The 21042-nt window shown below is 43.0% G+C and overlaps 2 protein-coding genes across 2 annotated transcripts; both read left to right on the top strand.

Annotated features, from left to right (window-relative positions):
* The first annotated feature begins 954 nt into the window (after window positions 1-954).
* pfkfb1 (6-phosphofructo-2-kinase/fructose-2,6-biphosphatase 1) lies at window positions 955-10095 on the top strand. The gene is made up of 14 exons (XM_030055540.1): window positions 955-1009; window positions 4977-5102; window positions 5264-5360; window positions 5536-5602; window positions 6074-6148; window positions 6295-6351; window positions 6614-6735; window positions 6872-7079; window positions 7267-7413; window positions 7914-8018; window positions 8252-8381; window positions 8835-8897; window positions 8999-9063; window positions 9942-10095. Exons 1-14 carry the CDS (start codon window positions 958-960, stop codon window positions 9999-10001), a joined length of 1374 nt encoding a protein of 457 aa, XP_029911400.1. The 5' UTR covers window positions 955-957; the 3' UTR covers window positions 10002-10095.
* Window positions 10096-11327: 1232 nt separating this feature from the next.
* On the top strand, window positions 11328-20945 carry itih6 (inter-alpha-trypsin inhibitor heavy chain family member 6). Its single transcript, XM_030054795.1, has 17 exons — window positions 11328-11435; window positions 12259-12294; window positions 13690-13844; window positions 15552-15662; window positions 15841-16088; window positions 16352-16521; window positions 16696-16812; window positions 16962-17133; window positions 17246-18931; window positions 19115-19147; window positions 19349-19366; window positions 19481-19528; window positions 19623-19655; window positions 19761-19856; window positions 19961-20074; window positions 20213-20596; window positions 20686-20945. Exons 1-17 carry the CDS (start codon window positions 11328-11330, stop codon window positions 20943-20945), a joined length of 3789 nt encoding a protein of 1262 aa, XP_029910655.1.
* Window positions 20946-21042: the final 97 nt, after the last annotated feature.

Genomic DNA, 21042 nt, shown 5'->3' with positions numbered 1-21042 from the left:
GCAGCCAAACCAAAGTATAATACAACCACTGCTCTCTGCATAACCACCACACAGCAAATTGACACATTTATGGATTTAAATGGACATTGCAGTGCAGGCCTCACATCAAGAATGTCTCTTAGGTATGCTAGTTGCCCCTCTGGACCACAGCTGCAGGCAGCTGAAATGTCATGCATGTCCTGAAGACCTTAACTGTAGTCCTGCCACTTCTGGTTGCCGGCGTATTTTCAGTGCATGGTCTGGAAAGCATTTCAACCAAGGTTTGTGTGAATTTAATCACCCTCTTGCATGGCAAAGTCTCCCAGGGTCAGTGTTTTATCTTTAAACCATGGTATTGAGTGTTTGTGGGCCTGTGAACTGGTCTGTGTACTGGAAAGACTAAATACAGTAAAGTGACTGGGGAACACAGCATCATTTCCTGTCATAAATATATCCTTGGGGTTTTGACCCTGAGAGTTAAACCCTCCCCACTTCTTAAGTACATGATCAATGTAAGATAAACACACATCATGCAGTCAGCAACTGGGCTGGGCTGTTATGGATGAGTGATAAGCGGTGTGGCAGTACAAACCTCGCCACCCCTCCTTCTTCACCTTCCTAGCGACCTTTGCTCTTGTTATGATCCGCCCCCCTTCAGTCCTGCTTCTCCCTCGCCATGTGTGTAGTTGTGAACTCTGGCCCTGGCAAACATTAAAGGACAAGCCCAGTCTGCTGCTATCATATGTCCATGTGTCATGAAAAGACGGGGGTCGGGACGGGATGGTGGAGGGGGGGGGTGGGCTGAGAATACTTTGGCGGGGGGGGTTTAGTTACTTTAATAAGAGCGTCAGTTCTCCAACAACTCTCCACTTAGTTCTCTGAGCTGGGTGGACAGTATTCATTTCTTTTGTTTTTTCTTGTTGTTGGTGCTTTTGTTGGGTTTTTTTTCCGGGTTAGGGCATTGGAATATTGGAGAGAATGGAGCCGCCGCAGCTGGAACATATCAGACGGCGCAGGTGTGACAGTGCAGGTGAGACCACCACTGCAGAGTGTGTGTACCGACTAACTTATCAAAGAGCCAGATGGTAACGGTTGGAAGGTTTCTTTAATATATAATAGATTGGATGACATACAGTATGCCCATGTTGTCAAAGGAGACACAAAAGAGTAGAAGAAGAACCCATGTGTTGTGTTCAGCCTTACTTTATGAAGCAATGGCACAAGTGGTTTCACTACTGTATGATTGGCTGGATAGACACAGACAGGGAAGGAAAAATGACCGCACGGGGCTGTCTGTTGTGCAATGGAGTCGTGTGTCTTCCTCATTGTTGCTTGTAATTGTTACCAAGCATCTAAATGTCTTGTTTTGTTTTGTTCTGTTCTTTAAAATATCATTTTTACTGACATTTTTCACACCAACATATGAGCCACACAGAAATGAATTCTCAAGACCGAACATAAACATACACACAAATACGCTCACATGCACACACACACACACACACAGCAGGGAGGAGGGATACAAGATAACTAAAGTTCATCTTATCTATGCGTCAAGGACACAAAGGTACATATCATCCACACGAGACTGGTAATTGCAACCCATCCAAAATAGAAGTACAAAAAACAAAACAGAGAAAAAACCCCAATCTATATATAAATACAAATGCGGTCAAATTGAGTCCAGGTGCTGCAGAATGGGACTCCAAAATTCTTCCCATCCATAGTCTACAGTTAAATTTTGAGTCAGTCAGGTGCCCTGATCAAGTCCTGTAATTCGCGAGAACACATGATGTATTTCCACTTCCTCGATCTAGAGCGTGAAAGAGAATAAAGCAAATACCAGCGTCATATTTGTTGGAATTTTAATCATAACTCATAGTTCCTTACTCTTTACTTGTATTCCCTGAAGTGTCTGTGTGTGTGTGTGTGTGTGTGTGTGTGTGTGTGTGAGAGAGAGAGAGAGAGAGAGAGAGAGAGAGAGAGAGAGAGCGAGAGAGAGAGAGAGAGAGAGGGACTCTATACCCCCAGAGCTCTTGTTTAGTGGGGCAGGCTGAATTCCTGCCAGGGCAAACCCCTAACAGGATAGTATGTACCCTCTCTCAATAGTGGGGGCTTAGCCCAAAACAGAAACACCGGCCATTAGTAGCTAACATAAACACTGCCCAATATGGGATTTGCCGCTTAGACTTTGAACATGGGCCAAAGTTAAACACGAGTTAAACGATGTGCATAGTCAAATGGCGAATAAGTGACACTGGGTATGAGTTCAGAGATGTGACATTTTGATACAGAGTGTCCCGTGGTATCAGGAGTGAAACTTTACTTTGGGGCCTTGGCTGAAACCATGAGAGTGTCAGAGCAAGTGGTGTAACACAAACTGGCCACCGCTTCTGGTGGTTATTAGAAATTGAGGCCGAACTTTGCTGAAAATTTGTATTAAACTGTGCCTACTCATCATGCCTCCTGTATACATGTGGATTTTTAAGGGCATCCATTTGGGAGCTGAGACGTTTTGATTGCAGAGCTGTTTGTCAACTTTTAGAGCTGTTCAAGAGTGTGTTAAAGGAACCCTGCACAGACACAAGCATCAGAATATTGTTGATTTGTACACACCCAAAATGAAATGAACGCTGACTTTTCTGTAAATTGCCAATCAGCCTGTGCACAGCGTCTCTGATTATCAGCAGGAAAATCTTGCTTCAGCACTGATCGTGTAACAGGAGCTGCAGTTTACAGAGAATTCATTTTCAGTTTAGAGAAAAAATAATTTCCTGAATTGTGTACAGTATGTCTAGTGGGAGCAGTTAACACAGTGAGGTTAATGCCCCCCTGTGGCCAGAGAGAGGAAGTACTACTGTACATTCACAGTGTAAACAGTGTAGTAGCACCTGTGCTCATTTGAATTCACAATAAGCTCACACTTATTGCATGATTGTCCCGGAGGCAATGTGCTGCTCTGACACTGACTTACACTTGAGCTGCAGAGCTGTCACTGGAACAGATGTACTGCTCAGTGGATTTGGATGGTTCCTCACCAGCTGACATCACATGTGAGATTTGGGCTAACTGTGGGACAGCTCCCCTCAGGCCTATCTAATCATGAAACAGACGGAGAGGCAGACAGGCACCATGGCCAGAAGTCCTCCACCCCCCTCCTGCCCTTCAAGTCGTTCTCCTAAGAAACAGTCAGCTGACCTAAGAAGAGTTCTGTGAAGTACACACACATACACACACACACACACACACACACTCTTCTGTCCAAACAAAGTGGAACAGTGCACTGCCTTCCAGGCCTCATGGCTCTTACCATCGATGTGTCTGCTGAGCCGAACGAGCTCACACAGACTGCGCTGCTCAAGATCTGGGTGCCATGGATGGGATACAACATGACCCACAGGAGGGGCTGTGAGTGAAATCAAACACCGACCCAGCTTGAATAGAATAGCTTCATGTTGCGTTACCTGTCTCTCCTCCTGACCTGTTTCCCTCTGCTTGCACTGGTTGGAAACACTTTGCATCATTTCTTCTTGTGATACAGCAATCATGCTCTCACTTCTCTCACACTGACTGTGCCGGATCTTGACCAAGGATTGCCTCCTCCTGTTGGTTTATGTTCAGGGCAGCAGGTAGGCCGGGGCCAGGCTGGACCAAGTCAGGTCAGATCTGGCTCTCCATCCTCTGACTTGATGTGGTCTTTTGAGTATTTTGCTGACCCTGCAGACTTCATTCACACTGGGAAGGCCTGGAGGCTGCATTTCTCCCTCATACTGTATAGATATATGTCCTAGTACTTATGTGGCACCACCTGGCAGTGCTGCCAGTTTTGGCTTTACAACCTTACTCTTGCCATTTTGCAGCAGAGATCAGACATGCATGTAAAAGTCAACATAGCTAATATCATGACAAGCCGGCAAAAACACAAAGTACATGTTTCAGTTTGGTTCCCTTCTGATCTAGAGGTGTATTTGTTTGAATGGGAATATAAAGGCAAAGGCCACTCATCTATTGCAACTAGTGGATTTCTGTTTCCTTTGTGCATCTACTTGGAAATATATTGTCATTACCCAAGAAAAACAGCACATCTCTCTTGCCATATGCAGATCCTAGATTTCTTTTCTTCACTTAAGCTTGAACAAACAACTGTGAGTGCAGAACCATATATCTGTCCTTGAAGAGTAGAACAATGCTGTCACCAGTGTTACATACGGATGGATGTTTCATGTTTGAACCAAATGGTAACCATCTGTATGGAAAAAGGCTCACATTTTCACACAGTTGGACAAGGGTTATGTTTTTGCAGATTAGGACATCATGTTTTGTTCTGGAGATTGTCGGCCATATGGCTCCGCTCGGTACACTGTGCTACTTTGTTGTGTCCAAGAAGCTGGTTACAAGAGGAGGGAAAGCATCCGGTTAATTTAGATAACTCCTCGGCTTTACTGCCATTTGTGTTATATTTAAAAAGAAGCATCTATCACTTAAATTCCTTATCATTGCAATATTATTAACTATGACTTTAGTATATTAGTAATAATAGTTGCTTCATTTAGTTATTTCTGTATTTAGTGCTGTTTGCTGGTTGGCTGGATTGTGTTCTGTGTCAAATGAGGTGCTGCTGAAGACAGGCAGTTGAGTCATGTGATACGACACTGGTTTACAGACATTTGAGCTGCACCTTGGAGCTCAGTCTCTCTGTTAATGAGGATTACCTTGGCAGCCAGGTGCACACACACACACACACACACACACACAAACACCGTGTACACACATACAAGCAAGTGTCTGAAAGCTGTTACCTCACGGAGTTTAGAGAGTTTAGAGAGGAGTTTAGAGATATTATTTAACATATGTTTGTGCTTCTGCATTTTGTTGTAAATTTGGCCGATGTTCTTATATATGGTCATCTATTGTAAATGGAACAGTAAATGTTCAGTTATGATAACATCCTGTAATAAACTATTTCTTTATGTTTTGTGTGTGTGTTTACATCTCAGCCTCAGTGCCTCAGTTCTGCAACTCCCCCACCGTGATTGTGATGGTGGGATTGCCGGCCAGAGGGAAGACCTACATCTCCAAGAAGCTCACGCGCTACCTCAACTGGATTGGCGTTCCTACCAAAAGTCAGTTTTCAAAGTGAAAGCTTTGATCTTCTTATTCTATGAATTTTTTAAAAATGACCAGGTTTTGAGTTTATTTTAATGTTAACACTGGACTTTTATGAGTTCTTTTTTTGTTTCATCACCTTGAGGATTTTAATTGCCTCTCTCTCCTAATCCCCAAGCGTTTAATGTGGGCCAGTACCGCAGGCAGGCCGTCCAGATCTATGAGAACTTTGAGTTCTTTAAACCTGATAATGAAGAGGCCATGAAGATCCGCAAGTAAGAAAAAAGATGCAGATCAGAGGAGGTTCCAGCTTTGAAATGCAAAATTTTACACAATTAGATCTTGACTTTAGTAACTTGAGCTTCCACATGTTTGAGTTGAGCAGAATTTCTTCGCATTGTCATTTTTGTGTCTTCCTCATGGTTTGTGGTGTTTGGTCTTTTCTCTCAGGGCCTGTGCAGCAGCCGCCCTCAAAGACGTCGCTGCCTACTTCTCAAAGGAAAAGGGACAAGTAGCCGTGAGTAAGAGGACAACTGAGACTGTCCATCTAATCCCAATAAAAATGCACTGAACATTTATTTATCGTGTTTCTTTATTTTTACTCATCATTTATCTGCTATGTAGTCAAGTCTATTGTGATGAAGGCCTATTTCACCTGTTTGAATCTGGCTTATGGCCTTTGTTGATTTGTAAACATGACAAAATATACAACACAATTCAGTCATGCATGCCATCAGTCACTAAGGGGTATACACTGTAGACCATTGGAAAAGTCACTGAAAATGTAAAATATCATGTATATGTGCTAGTGCGATCACTGATCAAAATGCAGCAGAGAGCTTTTCTTATAGACATCACTGTGCTGAGTGGGGAACTGTACAAAGTATAGTAGTACAAGTATATAATCATATAATCCATGCACACTCGTACAGTAATGTGAATGCACAGGAATATGTTCTTGCCAATGTGTGTCTCCTGTCCTGTCAAGGTGTTTGATGCTACCAACACCACCAGGGAGAGAAGGGCGGTCATTCTTAGTTTTGCCAAGGAGAAGGGCTACAAGGTAAGGACACAGAGGAAGAAGCACAGAGGAAGCAGCATATAAAATGGTTATTAGGGTGGAATAGAATAGAATAAAATAGAATAGAATAGATCCTCATGTTTGACAGAATGCTAAAACAAACAGTTGAATTTTGTCTTGCACATAAGGTCTTCTTTGTGGAATCAATCTGTGATGACCCTGACATCATTGCAGAAAATATCAAGGTGAGAGTCACCTTCACACCTTCACACCTTCACAACCTCAAGCTCCAATGTATTTTTTTTTTAAGATATATGACATCATTCTGAGTAGTATTAATGTAAAATATTCTTTTAAATATTCTCTGATCTAACTTTAACCCAGGATTAGCTCTGATGTGGAGAGGTGGAGGGAATGTAGCAGGATGTCAGTGTTTACTTTTTGATATTTAGAGAGGCTGTGATTGAATATTCTGGATTATATACTGAGGCTGACTTTTCGCTCCAGCAAGTGAAATTTGGGAGTCCAGACTATGTGGATCGTGACACAGACGAAGCCTTGCAAGACTTCAGCCAGCGCATCGAGTGTTACAAGGCGTCCTATGTGCCTATAGATGATGAGAAAGACAGGTACTGACCCATAATGCATTTCTTTATGTAGGACTCAAAAAGGGGATTGACTGGAGAAGCATGAAAAAGTAAAGATCATGACCATATAATTTCCATAGGTCATTGTTTAGTTTAACCAACATCAAATTCGCCACAGGAAGCTCTCCTACATCAAGATCTTCAACGTGGGCAGCAGATACCTGGTTAACCGGGTCCAGGATCACATCCAGAGCAGGATCGTCTACTACCTCATGAACATCCACGTTACGCCACGCTCCATCTACCTGAGCCGTCATGGAGAGAGTGAACTCAACCTGTTAGGCCGTATTGGCGGAGATTCAGGCCTGTCGCCTCGAGGTCAGACGGTGAGTCCATCACAGCGCAGAGAAAGAGTTCATCAATCTCACTTTTGGGTCACTTGAAGCAAAGTGTGAATTTGGCACAGGTTCAAAATACATACCGTGGTTAACCAAATACTGGAAGTGTATGTATGAAAACAACAGTGAGTGATTTGTTTTGATGTGTAATACAAGTCGAACCCATTTTCTCCAGTATGCCAAAGCCTTGGCAGCTTTCATCAGGGGTCAGAACATCAAGGAGCTGAAGGTGTGGACCAGCCACATGAAGAGGACCATCCAGACCGCAGAGGCTCTGGGAGTCCCGTACGAACAGTGGAAGGCCCTCAATGAGATTGATGCTGTGAGTTTATACACTTTTATTTATTGGTTACTTAGCAGTGACAATGAACACATGTATTAGGTATCAGATACTACAACTAAAAGCTAACTTTGATCATGGCTAAATAATGTTTTTAGAATAATAATCATGAATAATAATCAATAACCATGATCTTAATTAATAGAGCACAAGTTCTTAAGGTGCTTCTTAAGGTGATTTCTCCCAGGGGGGAACGCTGCACACACTCACTGCAGTGTGCTGTGTGACCTGGTGACTGGTCAAGCAGTCTCCGTAGGCCAACTGCAGTCCCTGTGATGTCACTATCATGTTTGCACAAATTAAACATGAACATGAACATGATTTGGATTTTAGTTTGTCTCTTCAGAGAAAAAAAAAAATGAATGATGAAAAGAAAAATGGCTCCTCGGGGATAAAAGACTCCTGACCTCTGCTCTAGATCTAGATTTTTCCATTCTGCTCATGGTGACGGCAGCGTTCTTACTGTTACTTTCCTCTGTAAGGGTGTCTGTGAGGAGTTAACCTATGAAGAAATCCAGGAGAATTTCCCAGAAGAGTTTGCACTGAGAGACCAGGACAAATATCGTTATCGTTACCCCAAGGGTGAGGTGAGAGCTCCTCTGAACATGCTGTTCATCCTATTGTGCTGCAAACTGTTTAAAAAATCATAAAACCAGGTAGATTCCGTTAATGGATAAAAGAGCTGACAACATTATTCCTGTGCTGTTCAGTAAGATGAATGCTTTAGTCATTTGAATGTGCATTTTCCAGTGGCATGTCCACTAGAGTGAGCTGGGCTGAATCATCGACGGCCAGCTCACTAATTCTCTCTCTAACCCAGTCCTACGAGGACCTTGTCCACCGTCTGGAGCCGGTCATCATGGAGCTGGAGAGGCAAGAGAATGTCCTGGTTGTCTGCCACCAAGCTGTAATGCGCTGCCTGCTGGCCTACTTTCTAGACAAACCTGCAGGTACAGAACACACAGCTGCACAAATTACCTGCTTTCCCACATGTACTGACACACTGGCAGCCAGTGTAAAATGCATTCACTGTAGTAGGACTGGGCAATATGGACAAAATCAAATATCATGGTATCTCTGAAAAAATACCTTGATATTGAGAAGATACTCTAGGGATGTCTCTTGGTGCTTTTTACACAATCGCACATCTGAGACCTCTGATTAATACTTATAGTAATGTGGATATGATGACCGAGCAGATAGAGGCAAATAAATTCAATATACCATTTTATTGTAATGCAGCCTTTAAAACCAGGGAGACAACACATATGCCATATCAACATAAATTCAAGACGATATCTAGTTTCATATCGTGACTGACATGATTGACATACAGTATGACTGACATCATCTCATCTCAGAAACTTTTTTTTCTTCAATTATCTCCCTTTTTGCCTGTGCAGATGAGCTGCCCTACCTACGCTGTCCCCTGCACACGGTGCTCAAACTCACACCGGTAGCGTACGGTAGGTGGTTAACTTCACTGCTGACAATGTTTGTGTGAAACATCTACACACTGTCTGAAGAGCTTTCCCTGACCTTCTTCCTCACGTCTCTGTTTTTGCAGGGTGTAAAGTCGAGCCATGTTGCCTCAATATTGAGGCAGTCAACACACATAGAGAAAAGCCAACGGTAAGCTTGGTTTAAGTTAAATGCTTAGCGTTGCCAGCCATTGTTCTGCTACATCCATCTGATGGAATTAACAGTAATGCAGTAACATAAGGGCATAAATCACATCTAATGCATGCCTCAAGATGTTTTAATGCATGAACCAATGCAGGATGGGTCATGACTCCCTGTTGCTCATCATTAACAAATGATTTGCCAGTTTGTACCTGCTATATGATTTTAGTTTTAGTGCATCTTTCTATACTGTGCTACTTTTCACTGCTTTCAATGACAAAACAAATACAATAAAACAAAAACAAAAACAAACAAACAACAACTCATGTACCACCCACAATTTTGTAAATATGTCAAAAATACCACAAAATCTGTTCTCATACAAACATGTCCTTTTTTCTTTTTCTTTTCTTTTTCCTGTTTTTTTTTTCTTTTTTCTTTTTTCTTTTTTAATTTTAGTTAACGTGAACAAATCACATAAACTCATAGTGACTTGATCATTTGTTAATGGTGAGCAGCAGGAATTCATCATACATTCTGCATTATTTCATGAAGTAAAACATCATGAGTCATGCATTAGTTCAACACTACTGAGGCATTTTAATTGCACTTCTAATGTTGTTGTACGTAACAGTGAAAAATAAAGGCTTTCTATTATATTCATAGGATTTGTGCACTTACTGTAAAGTGTCACTGGTAATGTTTTGTATGAAGTGAAACATTCTGTATTATCATTCTGTCAGGCACAACACTGAGAAAAATGCTTTTCTCCCTTTCTGTTTCACTCCAAATCGTGTTGTAAGAGATCAGTTTTCCTCAAATTGTGCAGTCAGACTGTCTCTCTGTGCAGCTGATAACGCTGAGTATCTGTGCTGTTCTTGCTGCAGAACGTTGACGTTGACAGAAAACCAGAGGAAGCCCTGCAGACCGCTCCTGACCACATATGAACGCTGTTTAGGGAAACATGGGCTCTGATCAGATTGGATTGTGGATTTGGATGCAATGCTATTGCACTGGTTAACTTCAGCTTCAAGTAATATTAGAAATCTGCTCCAGTTTGTACCTCATCACATGAAAACAGAATGACATCAGGGCTTTAAGCCAGGAGAAGAAAACTGGATGAACTTGATGAACCAAACTTGCTTCCTAAAGTGAAAGCATCACTACAAAGGAAAACGGACTCCAACTGGAGTGAATGACAAGGAGATAATCTAAACCTGGTGCAAGAGGTTACATTTTCGTTTTTGATGTGTCACATCAGTGTCACATTACTTGACAATGAATTAGAAAAACATACTGTGCAGTGCATTGAGGTTCAGAGGGAGAAAATGGACAGACCAAAGTATGCATTGGCCTTGATAAACATGTAATTGCTGTATTGGTGACATCAAGTGTTGACAGTGTAATTATCCTCTAGAAGGTGGACTCACCACCATGGACAGCACCTTAACAGACTGTAAATGGATGCATACATTTTGCCACATGACTGACAGTTTTTTTTTTTTTTTTAATGCAGACAAATGCAACTATTTTACTTTCACTACAGAAAAATGGGCAGTTTTTGCTGGCAACTAGTGTACCTGACAAGAGGTCTAACTTACTGCTGAGTTCATTCACAAAACTAAATGTCACATCAGAAATAACAACTACTTTGTTTGGGCATGAAAACATATTTTTATGTTACATGTAATGCCAATATGAATCCGTTCTCTGTGGATTGAAGGAATAAAACTGATGGACTTCACCAACAGACTGTTATGTATCAGCCCCAACAATTATAGCTGACTCTGTGCTGAGGAGAAACTTTCAGGGGCACATTTAACAAACAAGAGGGGTGTGTGTGTGTGTGTGTGTGTGTATGGGGTGGGGGGCGTGTTCACCTCCTCGACATTCATGGGTTAATAATCCGTCATTTCTCATACCCCCCGATGGCAGCAGTGCGCGAAATTTCCAGCATGCATGAACACTTGCAAGGGGAGCTGCTTTCCTGAAGCCAGCGGGACTCTATCAGCTTCCCAGCTTTCGCCCATCTGATTACCACCTGACAGAGCACTTATCCCTCTATTATGGTCTTATTCCAGTGGTTTCCAGACGTTTGAGTCAAGGTGCGTGTGGGGGAGAGCCTTCCCCTTTGCAGAAAATAACTTGTGAAAAATGTGAGGTTTGCAGTGCGTCCTGCATTCGAGCTGCCTCCCTCCCACTGGCACCGTGAGATCACTGGGACTTGAACAATTTGATCTCGTTTTGGAGCCTAGAACCTTATTGTGGACATGATGAATTTTAAAATTCACTGCCTCTTACTTATCCTCACTTTGTGCGTGCGAGAGGGTTTGACGGAGGAATATGAAGCACACCTTGGAGCTAAGACAGTCCTCTTACAGGTGAGGGTAGGCTTTCTCTGTTTTGTGTGAAAAGTCTCTGAAGGCGAAGATCTCTACTACGGTTTGGAGCACGACCCTCTCAGAATCTATGCAAAAGGGCACGGCACGATCCATTAACACATAACTTCATTTACTTACAAAATAAGTACATATTATAATTATAATTAAAATGTTTTAGCAAATGCCAGTCACAACATGAAATATTTGGAGATACATGTGGAGTACGTGTATGTCAAATATTTTGTTGTGCTTATGTTTAAAAAATGTTTATGCATACATTTTACTTATAGAGCCAAAATAGAGAGTCCACATAGGTAAAGCTGTGCCATATAGCTCCATGTTTTTATATTATTTTTATGTTACACCATATACCATATAGAACTTATGGAATTTCCAGCCCTAAAGTTATTTATGTTAAATTCCCAGCAACGTCGAGGATATGTGGTAATATATTGACACAGCAATGATTTGTGTGCAAAATTAACATTTGAAACCAAACCATGCACCCTCACTGGCCCCGTGTACAGTGAAAGCATTTATTTCCAGTTCCACTTCCCTTCCATTCATGAATAGCTTTGATTCAGACTATTTTGACACAAAATCTTGACCCAACCCTCACACACAGATTGTGGAGATTACTTCAAAAAAGCAGCCGTTTTTAAACAAAATATAGCAGTGGCGGACTATGAGTGGATAAAGTTACCTTTGATGTCATATTCTCAGCTTGCATACGATGTGCCGCCTGCTTCACATAACATAACCAGCACACATTTTACAAACTGCTTCAGCACTTGATTGACTTGGTGCCTTGTTTCCCTTTCAGAGAGTGAAGCGTCAGAGCAAACCAGCAAAGCCAGTGGTTAGTATGAGGAATTTTCTCCCACAATTCTGCCATCAAATATAATGCAAAAACACCGGCATCCAGGCACTTTTATTCTCCTTAACCAAACCATATGATTTCATTACAATTTTTCATTTTGTGTGTGTGTGTGTGTGTGTGTGTGTGTGTGTGTGTATATATATATCTATATATGTCTATATATCTATATATAGATATATAGATACAGGATAGCTTTTTTCCCTTAATAAATGAAATTATCATTTAAAAACTGTATTTTGTATTTACTCTGGTTATCTTTGTCTAATATTAAAATTTGTTTGATGATCTGAAACATTTAAGTGTGACAAATGTGCAAAAAAAAAAATAAGAAATTAGGAAGGGGGCAAATACTTTTTCACAACAATGTATATGTATGTATATATATATATATATATATATATATGTATGTGTATATATATATATATATATATATAGGTCCTTGGCCTATACAGTGAACTAAAGAACAGCTCTCATAGATGGAGAAATAGCCAGCAGCACTCATCATGGCATCATCACTGATGCCTCAAGCGTCTGGTTTGCTCCAGTGTTGCCGGCGCCGTAGTTTCATGAACACATAATTCCCGCTGTGGCATGAACCACAACTTTCCGAAATAGCAGTGAAGTGGAGGGCTGCTGTGTCCCTCTGCTTCAGGCCTGCGTCCCGGTCCTGCAATAATGTGGCCAGAGCTGACCAGATTGGCCTCAGCAGGCGCCGGCATTACCCAAGTAAACAAGAGGAAGGGAGCGATACCACGCAGTGAACTGCTTTGTGTTGTTTCGTTAACCTGTCAAGCCAAAGTCAAAGCAACACTGGTTAACACCATGTTATGCCAATGTTGGAAAAAATAAAGAGTGGGGTTTATGATGTCTTTTTCCTATGCCCTGGGATAGAAGAAGTAAGTATTCACAGTTGTCTGCTATTGCCAGAACTGAGAGAGAAAAATTTGTCTTGCTGTCTCCTTAGTCTGTGATGTCACATCTGTGTATGGCTCATTTAGAAAAAGATGGAAAAGGTGGCAGTGGCATGCACCCAGACTTATGATTTGACTTATGATTTCAGGATCCACAGCATTTGTGCTGTAACTGAGTAATATTTATAGGTAAAAACTCAACCAAAACTTTTATGAGCCCCCCAAGCTGGCCCTCCATGCATTCAGTAGGGCAGAAGTCATACGTAGTCAAATTTTTCTTGTTTCTAGCAATAAACCAGAGCTGGTCCTGCTCACAGATGTTGGCTAAACTTTCCCAGGTCATATGAATCATGTATGAATCCTCTCCTTCAACCTCTCTTTTTGATATGCAGGTGAATGTAAAGGAATCTCCTAAAAGCTTCTTTAAGTCATGTATGCATATATTCATGTGTTATGTTGCCAGCTGAAGGTGACAGACTACTATGTGAGGTGCTCGGTGGTGTCCCGCTATGCCCTCACCACGGTCCAGAGCTCAGTGTGGAACCAGCTCCCCATCATCAAGGAGGCTGCTTTTGAAGTGGACCTGCCCTCCTCTGCGTTCATCTCCAACTTCACTATGTGAGTCTTTCTCTGTCTCTGTCAACTTATGCAGCATATCCACATCCTGACTGTGTCTAAAATTATTTATTGGTCGGTTTGTTTGTGTATCTCTACTTCTTTCACTTTCCACTCTGTATGAGTTGCGAAATGCACCGCAAGGCTGTCCCCTGTCCCCCGCTGTCTTTTAATTACAGGTAGTGCCGACTTATAATTGTATTAGCTGCACTTCCAGTTAAAGGATCCTTAACCCCTTGAGTCAAAAGTTAAAAGTCTTTCTGGCAGTGGAGTACAACATTGGCATGCAGTAGAAATAGTATATCCTGACTAACCTGGGGAAAATTGTATTAAATAAAAAGCGATTCACTCAGTGATGGGCAAAATCCAGAAATATAACTTCAGAGGAATTATGTAAGGAACCGAAATTCCGGTCCAGAGGAGGCACATAATTTGATTACTAAGAGGGCTGGAAACCACTCTCCTTTAAAAATGCTAAATATAAACAGAACAAATAAGTCAACATTGCAGGCCCAACAGTAAGCCTAGAGCTGGATTTGGGAGCGGAAGCAGGTCAGGAGGAGGGGAAACCTTGGGCCAGATGAATACCAGGCTTTGTAAATACAAGTCAGAAAGTTAATAGAGAAAATGACAGGAGTTTGCCCAGTCCCCCCTTTCTCCCCTGCACAGTTTACTAAGGCACCTTGCCAGTTTAGATATAGTGCGCACACACACACACACACACACACACACACACACACACACACACATACATATGTATCTTCAGCTGCCGACATCCGTGTATGCAGTTATGAATTAAATATAGCTTTTTAAAATAAGTAATGCATGTACATGGTTTCGTACATTTCTCTCTCTCTGTCTCTCCTATAGCTCTGTCTCATACACATTTTCACACATTCTCTCACGCACACACTGTCTGCACATCACCAACTACCCAGAGAGGGAAAAAAAACCTGTGGCAAAAGTGTTTCATTCGTTCTGTGGCATTTCTGTGTCTGAGACTAAGAGCCCTGTGTTCTGTGTTTCAGTCACTCATGTACAGCCATTCCCTTACGCTCTCAGCCAGCCGCACATATAAATACAAGCGCCTCCATTTTCCACTCTGCCTTCTCATGCCATTCTGCACTGTGTCTCAAACAAGACCTACTTCAAGCCTGCGGGTTTATTTTGGTTGACCCTTGATGTTTTTCTGTTTGGATATATTCGTTCAAAGGACTTGACCTTAATTTAGCACCTTGTCACGTGACGCCAGCGGTAACCAAAAATCGAGGAACTGTGCTGTGTGAATTAGATTAAACCTTTCAGCATTGGTTTTGGTGCGGATTTTGCAGGGTGTAGCACACGGGGGTACAACCTTAGAGCGTCATAGTTTTGCTAGATCTCTCTTCATTAATCCTGTTTTCAGAGGGAAATTACCTCTTTCCACTCAACCTTCTTGTGACCCCACCTCTGCCTCAAATGCTATGAACCCCACCTGTAAACAAACATGATGCGTGTTTGTGAAGTGCTCTAACCAGCAACAGCATATAGCCCAGCTTTGTGATGACTACTTCTGTTGTAAATATTAACCATGAATGCAAGGAGCCAAATAAAGTAAATCATGCTTAACAACTCAATGCAGGCCAGGCATGTTTCTAAGTGTAACATAATCTGACTACTGTGAGTCACACAGAGAGTCATTTCTTCTTCCTCTTTCCCCCATCCCATCAGCACCTCCAATGGCAAGGTATATGTGGCCCAGGTGAAGGAAAGAGCTGCTGCCAGGAAAATTTATGATGCTGCTAAGAAGCAAGGAAAAACAGCCGGCCTCGTTGCTACCAAGTCAGTCTGATGAAAAATTGAAAGTTTTTTTTTATCTGTTGTTAGCACCATACAATCACAATTTGAAATGTCATTTAATACTTCTTTTTTGTGTCAAAGATACAGTACAGCATTGCAGGAAACCAACACCCAATCTGAATGCTGTGTTTTTCTTGCCCTTTCCTCTGCTGTGCTCCAGAGAGAGGGAGATCGAGAAGTTTCGTGTGGCAGTGAGTGTGCCATCTGGAGCACGAGTGTCCTTCTCACTGTCCTATGAGGAGCTGTTACCTCGTAGACTCGGCCGCTATGAGCTCAGTTTGGGTCTGAGGCCAGGACAGCCTGTCCAGAACCTCACATTAGATGTCAGTATTGCAGAGAGGACGGGCATCAGTTTCATCAAGGTCCTTCCGCTGAAGACAAGCCGATTGCTTTCCAACACTGTCCAAGGTAAAATCTGGTAGACGGAGTGATTCATTCTCAAGGCTTAGCAGACGGGGTTTGTAAGGGTGTCGCATTGTTGTTAAAGGAAATATATTTGTGAACTGAATCACTATTGTGTTAGACCAACTGACAATACAGAGTAGCAAAACAGACATCTATTTGTAATACAATGTTGCAGATTATTTCTTAATCTCACAGTTTGATTAGTGTTTTTTGTTAGTCAGTAGGACAGACTGATTTGTTAACTGACTTGCCATGCTTCCCTGCAGGTGATGGGGAGGCACCTGCCTCTATTCATATAGAGAGGAGTGCCGGCTGTGCCCGAGTTCGCTACACTCCCACAGTACAGCAGCAAAACAGTGTCTCTTCCAAAGGCCTCAATGCCGACTTCATCATTCAGTATGATGTGGACCTCAAAGACCTCATGGGTGATGTGCAGGTCAGCAACACCTTTTCATTTCTGGTTCACAGCTTCTTTAATACCCTTGAGTGCACATGCATGTGTGTTGACACAGTTTTGAAAGCAGCACAGTAATAAAAAATGCTTTTTTGGTGGTAGCAAGGTCTTGGTATACCCTCTCTCTAACCCTGCTTTTTTTTTTGCATCTTGAAGGTGTTTGATGGCTACTTTGTGCATTACTTTGCACCCAGAGGGCTTCCTGTGGTTCCCAAAGATGTCATTTTTGTCATTGATGTCAGTGGCTCCATGATAGGCACCAAGATAAAACAGGTATAAAAAAAACTGACTTACGAATACTCTTTGCCCATAGCTGCAGGGAGGGCAGAGGGGTAAGAACAGAAATATATATGCTTTTCTAAAGATAATTTTGGGTCTCCATCACCAACTCTGCTGAGGACAATATGTTGTGTGTGTACTAGACAAAGCAAGCCATGGGCACCATCCTGGGCGATCTTAGAGAGGGAGACCACTTCAATATCATTACCTTCTCAGACAAGGTTCACACTTGGAAGAAAGGACGAACAGTGCGGGCAACGCGGCAGAATGTACGAGATGCCAAAGACTTTGTCAAGAGGATTATTGCTGAAGGATGTGAGTTGGGATGTGTTTTTGTCTTATTTTTGGTATCTTAGAAACTGTTCTTTGTTCCCCGTCTTCTCTTCTCAAACCCTTATTTGTCGTTATTGCTACTCTCTTACTTTAGGGACCAATATCAATGCAGCTCTGCTCTCAGCTGCCCAGCTTGTCAACACCTCTCCCCTGGGCTCCTCCGGCCAGACCTCCTCTCGTCGTGTCCCACTGGTAATTTTCCTCACTGATGGAGAGGCAACCATTGGAGTAACAGCTAGTGAAACCATTCTCAGTAACGCCAAAAACGCTTTAGGTTCTGCCTCTCTGTTTGGCCTTGCCTTTGGGGACGATGCAGACTTCCCTCTTCTGAAACGCCTGGCCCTAGATAACCGAGGTGTAGCTAGAATGGTGTATGAAGATGCAGATGCGGCCTTGCAGCTGAAGGGCTTCTACGATGAAGTAGCCAGCCCCTTGCTATCGGACATCCAGCTGGCCTACTTGGATGATCAGGCGTTTGATGTCACCCGCTCCCTTTTCCCCAACTATTTCCAAGGCTCTGAGTTGGTCGTGACTGGGAGGGTTAAACCAGGGATCAAGGATTTAAAAATATCAATGAGCGCCGTTGATTCAAAGCAGAGGATGAAGGTGCAGAGTAATGTGCTGATTCCCAAAGCAAAGGGAAATGGGACTAATTCACTAAGCTGTTCGGGAGGGATGGAGGGGATCTCCAGCTTTGTGCGTCGTCTCTGGGCATATTTGACCATCAAAGAACTGCTGCTGGCCAAACTGAACACTACTGACCCTGCGGCTCAGAGGTTACTAACAGACAAAGCCACCAACCTCTCCCTGAAATATAACTTTGTCACACCTGTTACTTCTTTAGTGGTGGTTAAACCAGATGCAGATGAAGGAGCTCAACCTCCAACTACTATATCCACTACTACCACTGCAAAACCCATCACCTCAGCTAGTACTGCCACTACTACAACCACCACAATGGCTACTACGGCTAACAAAATTGTAGCAGCAAAGAAACCCAGCTCACCTTCTAACCCCAGGCCTAACAAAACAAAACCAGACCCTCCATCTGTTATGCCTCCTCCCCCTCAGCCACCCTCCGGCCATCCCACAAACACCCCGCAACCTAAGAAGACATCAGCAACACCTACAAAAGCAAAATCTGTGGCTCCACCATCTATCAAGAAAACCACTACCACTTCTAGTCCCAGTTCAGCCAAAACTGCCCCAGCACCTCTGTCTGGTAAAATGCCCACTCCGTCACCAAATGCTTCCAAAACAGCCTCTATATTTCCTGCTGGGAAGATAAACACCTCGCTGCTTAACTCTCTGAAAACCGCCCCGCCACCTGCACCTGGAAAAGTTTCTACCCCCCAACCTAATGTCATTAAAACAATCCCTCCCTCGACGATGAGAACTTCTGCCACACTGACAATGTCATCTACCACTCCTCCAGTCAGAACCGAACCTGGACCCGTGCCTGGGAAGCCCCTGATCCCGCAGCCCAGCACAGTGAGGACAGCTCTCCCTCCTGTCAGAGTTAACCTTCCCTCCTCAGAGTTGGAGAACAGCACCACATCTGCCACAGATGTCCGTCAGCCTGAAATCACCACTACTCTGCCTGGGCTGTTGTCCCCCGTCTCCTCTCCCACACCGGCTCCAGCTCCTTCTGTAGAAGACAACAGCACAAACTTGGACATAGACACAGACATCAGCATAGCCACCTTGGTGTCAGCTACCTTTGCCCCCATGCCCGGTGTAACAGATGGACCAAAACTGTGGGAGGCAGCAGGGCTTCTGGGTAGGTCATACACTCTATTGTGTCTATAATTCATTGTGTCTGGTTTCCAATTACACCCTCGCTGTGCCTTAATAGGTTATAAGCGAATGGCAGACTCTTACTCCACCTACTAAGAGGCTTGTGTGCAGTATGATGCAGGATTTGTGATTTTCCCTAATGGCATGTTCTTTATTTCTCCACTAGATGTCTCTACCTCCATTCAGATTCAGCGAAAAGGTAAAACTGAATTCTTTTTTTTCCATCAGCGCATCACTTTGTCCCTGACCATTAAATTACATTTTATCTGACCTAATGGAATTGAATGAAATGCAATAGCTGTGTAACCAATTATGGTATTCACTGATTTTCAACCGGATACCAGCACTGGAACTAAGTGTTGAAGGCTAATCTTTATTTCTCTCATGTCTGCATTTATAGATATTGACCTCGTGAAAGGTGAGTATCTCTATTATTGCCTTCTCTCCTGTGAATGCCCTTGACCACTCTCGCTTAGCAAACAGCAGCATGTGCACCGAGACTGATTTCTGTTTGCATGTTTTCATTTCCTAGACTATGATGCAACCTATGACTACGACTACGATCTCAACTATGACACCTGTAAGTACTGCACAGAGACAAATTTGTACACTGGCTGTTTTTCATGCATTAAAACTGGAATGTTTTAATATGTTTCAATTTTACTTATTTTTAGGGGGGGATGATACACCAGACACAGGATCATTTGGTAAGCTGTTCCTGGATAATATTTCATTTCTAACATTTTACTAATTATCTAAAGATTATACAGCTACTGCTTGCAATACTTGTCTAGTCCTGTCATTGGTTTCAGTGCTTGGGAGTGAGGAGGACTGTCCTTTAGTTGAATGTCTTGTCCTTTTAGAACCACCATCCAGACTGAGCTCTGTCAGGGTTTTCTCCTCATCAGGTAAGGGCCTATACTTTTTTGTTTGTTTATGTGTTACATACTTATAGTCAGTTGAAGATTTTATGTGCTGAGGTTCTGTTTATGCTCAACCTTATCCCTTGTAGTTGATGGAGATCCTCATTTTGTGGTCCAGCTGCCAAAGCTACGTCAGAACCTGTGTTTCACAGTCGATGGCAGGGCCAATGATGTTCTTAGGCTGTTGGAGGATCCAGAGAGAGGTGAGTACAACACTAATACCTCAAATTTCAGTTAAATGAAGAAATGTAAATGTTTTATCAACTTAATAGCACAGTCAGTATTAACAGTTTGGGTGCTTTATTGCTTGTACACATGGATTCCCTTCCTAACCCCTCTAGGGATCATTGTGGATGGCCACCTGATGGGCGCTCCTTCCAAGCATGGTGTGGAAGACCGTTCCCGTACCTACTTCGACCAGCTCACCATCACCTATGCCATGGGTGGGTCTTCTGGCATTATGATCACACTCTCATTAGACACTGTAGTGGTTGAAGGTGAGGGACGGGACATCCTTCCCGTGAATCAGCAAGGATCTGTGGCAAGGCAGGGTGTGAGGGTGGCTGTGGACAACCATCGGAACTGTTGGATCGAGTTGGCGAAGGGCGTGCGTTTCCTGGTTCTATTCCATCACTACAGACATCCCAGCTACCTGCAGATGGCTCACCTGGGTTTCTACATCACAGATGGACAGGGGCTCTCTGCCTCCACCCAAGGTCTACTAGGTAGATACATCGATTTTACATGCTCATCAGCTCTCAACTTTTCACTGTCAGCTTTTACCAAATCTCTAAATTCCTCTGCTTTCCTCCAGGCCAGTTTCAGCACGTTGGCATGAGTGTGACTGTGGTGAAGGATGTGGACGGAGGTGCTCACCGAGTCACCAAGGAAGGAATTCTTGCCAGAGGGATGCTCAGGTGGGGTTCAAAGCACATGCCTGTCACCTTGCAAGACAAGACCCTGAAAGACACGGTGCGGAAACGCCACCTTGGCAAGTGCTGGGTGGTGCCCAAGGCAGAGGTAGAGAGACTGCTTGGTCATCCATACCAGAGCTATGTGGTGGATCATGTGTAAAGGACTCTAGATAAGTCAGCTCCACCTTGTTGCCTCTCTGCTGGACAGCTAAGGTCACAATAATCATCAAGACATGATTATTTGTCAAAAGGATGAA

Source organism: Myripristis murdjan, chromosome 7 (genome assembly GCF_902150065.1).
Source record: "Myripristis murdjan chromosome 7, fMyrMur1.1, whole genome shotgun sequence".
Taxonomy (NCBI): domain Eukaryota; kingdom Metazoa; phylum Chordata; class Actinopteri; order Holocentriformes; family Holocentridae; genus Myripristis; species Myripristis murdjan.
The sequence above is the reverse complement of the archived record's forward strand: the minus strand, read 5'-3'. Positions and strand labels throughout refer to the sequence as shown.

What these genes read in the sequence shown, in the direction of transcription:
- pfkfb1 (XM_030055540.1), top strand. Translation starts at nt 958, where the DNA reads ATGGAGCCGCCGCAGCTGGAACATATCAGACGGCGCAGGTGTGACAGT. An exon ending in AGGAAAAGGGACAAGTAGCC is followed by an intron (nt 5,603 to 6,073) that starts GTGAGTAAGAGG and finishes TGTCCTGTCAAG; the next exon opens with GTGTTTGATGCTACCAACAC. An exon ending in CCCTCAATGAGATTGATGCT is followed by an intron (nt 7,414 to 7,913) that starts GTGAGTTTATAC and finishes TTCCTCTGTAAG; the next exon opens with GGTGTCTGTGAGGAGTTAAC.
- itih6 (XM_030054795.1), top strand. Translation starts at nt 11,328, where the DNA reads ATGAATTTTAAAATTCACTGCCTCTTACTTATCCTCACTTTGTGCGTG. An exon ending in ACCAGACACAGGATCATTTG is followed by an intron (nt 19,656 to 19,760) that starts GTAAGCTGTTCC and finishes CATTGGTTTCAG; the next exon opens with TGCTTGGGAGTGAGGAGGAC. An exon ending in CTCCACCCAAGGTCTACTAG is followed by an intron (nt 20,597 to 20,685) that starts GTAGATACATCG and finishes GCTTTCCTCCAG; the next exon opens with GCCAGTTTCAGCACGTTGGC.